This window comes from Ursus americanus, chromosome 32, assembly GCF_024610735.1.
Source record: "Ursus americanus isolate L20-20 chromosome 32, mUrsAme1.1.p, whole genome shotgun sequence".
Lineage (NCBI taxonomy): Eukaryota > Metazoa > Chordata > Mammalia > Carnivora > Ursidae > Ursus > Ursus americanus.
This window is the reverse complement of record NC_142158.1, coordinates 552,927-555,591: the sequence shown is the minus strand read 5'-3', so window position 1 is coordinate 555,591 and position 2,665 is coordinate 552,927. Positions and strand designations below refer to the sequence as shown.

The following is a 2,665-nucleotide window of genomic DNA, read 5'->3' as shown; positions in this document are numbered from 1 at the left end:
CTCTTGCCTTTGGAGATGTGTCATGAAAAAGGTTGCTTTGGCCGATGTCGTAGAGGTTGCTGCCTATGTTCTCCTCTAGGATTTTGATGGATTCCTGTCTCACATTGAGGTCTTTCATCCATTTTGAGTTCGTCTTTTTGTATGGTGTAACAGAATCGTCCAGTTTCATTCTTCTGCATGTGGCCGTCCAATTTTCCCAGCACCATTTATTGAGGAGACTTTCTTTTTCCATTGGATATTCTTTTTTTTCAAGCTTTGTTGGAGGTTAGTTGACCATAGAATTGGGGGTCCATTTCTGGGGTCTCTATTCTGGACTCAGGGAACGAAACTGAGGATTACAGAAGGTTGAGGGGTGGGAGGGATGGGGTATCTGTATTATGGGTATTAAGAAGGACACGTGTGGTGATGAGCAGTGGGTGTTATATGCAACTAATGAATCACTGAACACTACCTCAAAAACTTATGATGTACTGAATGCTGGCTAATTGGACATAATAATAATAAAAAGAGAACATATAGGTTAGAGACTGCTAATAGAAAAATAAAAAAATGAAAATCTCACCATTGCCTTTTCCTCAATCATACAAACAGACAAATATATAAAATGAGAGAATGTCAAAATAGTGTCAGGACAGGATTTGGAGGGAATTCACAGGACAGACTGATGAGATTATAAGGATATGTCTCCTGAATTAAGATGTCAACTGAGTTTAGGAGTAAAGGTTTATAAGTCATAAATTACTTAGCAAAATTGGGGATGAGCTTTTCTCACAAAGAAGAGTTGATACTCTTTTCTAGTGTCTACATAGTCACCATTCTGTATGTTCTCCTCACAATGTCCTCACAGCATCATGAAGATTATATTGTCTCTAGCCTTCCTGTCTTTGGGTATCATCACCCTCTCTCGGATTATTATTCCCAGGGCTTACACACCTGGCAATGTTAAAATTACCTGCAAAAAAGGAATCAAAACTTGAAAAAAAAAGGTATAATATTTTCCCTTCTGGCAATATCAGGTGGATGAAAAGGAATGTTATTTCCCATCAAAGTGATAATTCTGAGAAGAAAAAAATCAATGTCTAGTGTAATCCGACATTAAAATTAATTTGCTTGTGAAATATTTTCTTTACACTTTGTACATATCTCTATTACTGTACTTAATCACATTTCATATGTTTACTTATCTGTAGCCCCTGATTATCTTGAAAATTTCTAAGTGTATGAATTGAAGTTTCATGTGTCTGTATCTCTCTCTCCTTATATTTTTTTCTGTGCTTATTTTCAAAGTTAGTACTTAGTACTATTCTTGGTACATGGTAAACCCCCAATAAATACTCTTTGCTTAAATGAGATGATTCATATTTTGTTGATAAAGGTCAATGTTATTTCTTTAGTTCTCTTCCATCTAACTCATGACTTGACTGACCATTTTTCTACACGCAGTGTTCTCTTTACTACACTCTTCACATCTTTGTTTCTTAAAGTGTAGATCAGAGGGTTAAGGGTAGGTGTGATGATCGTGTAAAAGAGAGAAAGGAACTTCCCCTCATCTTGGGATGTGCTATTCTGTGGCTTCATGTACATGTAGATGACTGTTCCATAAAACAGAGTTACTACTGTGAGGTGGGAGCCACATGTATTAAGGACCTTACGCCACCTTGCCTCTGACTTGATCCTCATGACAGCCTGAGTGATAACTCCATATGAGATGAGAATTAGTGATAGAGGTACTAGAAGAAATATCACTCCGAGAGCAAAGAGAACGACCTCAATTACTTTTGAGTAGACACAAGCCATCTTGATCAATGCTGGCATCTCACAGAAAAAATTATTGACTTCCCGGTGCCCACATCTTGGTAACTTCAAAGTCAAGGAGCAAAGAATCAATGCACTGCCAAGGCCACCCAGCCAGGCGGTGAGCACCATCTTCTGGCAAAGCTGAGGGTGCATTATCACTGTGTAGTGAAGAGGTTGACAGACAGCAGCATAGCGGTCATAGGCCATCACAGCCAAGAGAAGACATTCAGTGGCTCCCAGGTCAAGGGCAAAGAAGAATTGGAGCCCACACCCTCCATAGGTAATAGACCTTGTTGGACCCCATAGATTCACCAGCATCTGGGGGATAATGCTAGTTGCATAGCAGAGATCCAAAAAAGACAAATTGGATAAGAAGAAATACATGGGAGTGTGGAGCTGGGCGTCTAGGTAAGATACAAGAATGATGGTTGTGTTTCCTACCAGAGTCACAATGTAGAAGATGAAGACAAGCCCAGAGATGATGCGTTCCAGTTGGGGTCGATCAGAAAACCCCAGCAGGATGAAATCCGTAGTGGAACTTCCATTGCTTGTGTCCATGGCTCCTTAGGAAAATCTAGGAGACAAACCACGGTAATCAAAATAGCATCAGCTCTAGGCAGAAATAAAAATCTCTGTAGTTTGCTCTGAGTATCCCAGATGCAGTTGTTGGTGTGCTCTCTCCCGTTTGGAACACCTCTGTTAACACTCTCCCTGTGTTCAGTGCCCAAAACCTCTCTGTGTTTACTCATAACTAGAGTGGTTCTAAAATAACATGGTAACCCCATCACATGAATTGGAAATCCCTAAAGGGCTTAATTAAGCCACGACACCTATGGTTGTGTGTTTTGGTTAAGTAATACATCCATAA

At 39.8% G+C, this 2,665-nt stretch overlaps 1 protein-coding gene across 1 annotated transcript; it reads right to left on the bottom strand.

Moving 5' to 3' along the window:
- Window positions 1-1,410: 1,410 nt before the first annotated feature.
- Window positions 1,411-2,368, bottom strand: LOC123779396 (olfactory receptor 2W1-like). The gene has a single exon (XM_045800612.2). It carries the CDS (start codon window positions 2,353-2,355, stop codon window positions 1,411-1,413), a length of 945 nt encoding a protein of 314 aa, XP_045656568.2. The 5' UTR covers window positions 2,356-2,368.
- Between the last annotated feature and the right edge of the window lie 297 nt (window positions 2,369-2,665).

Bases quoted from the DNA above. Each gene is read 5' to 3' on its own strand.
- LOC123779396 (XM_045800612.2), bottom strand. From the start codon at position 2,355: ATGGACACAAGCAATGGAAGTTCCACTACGGATTTCATCCTGCTGGGG.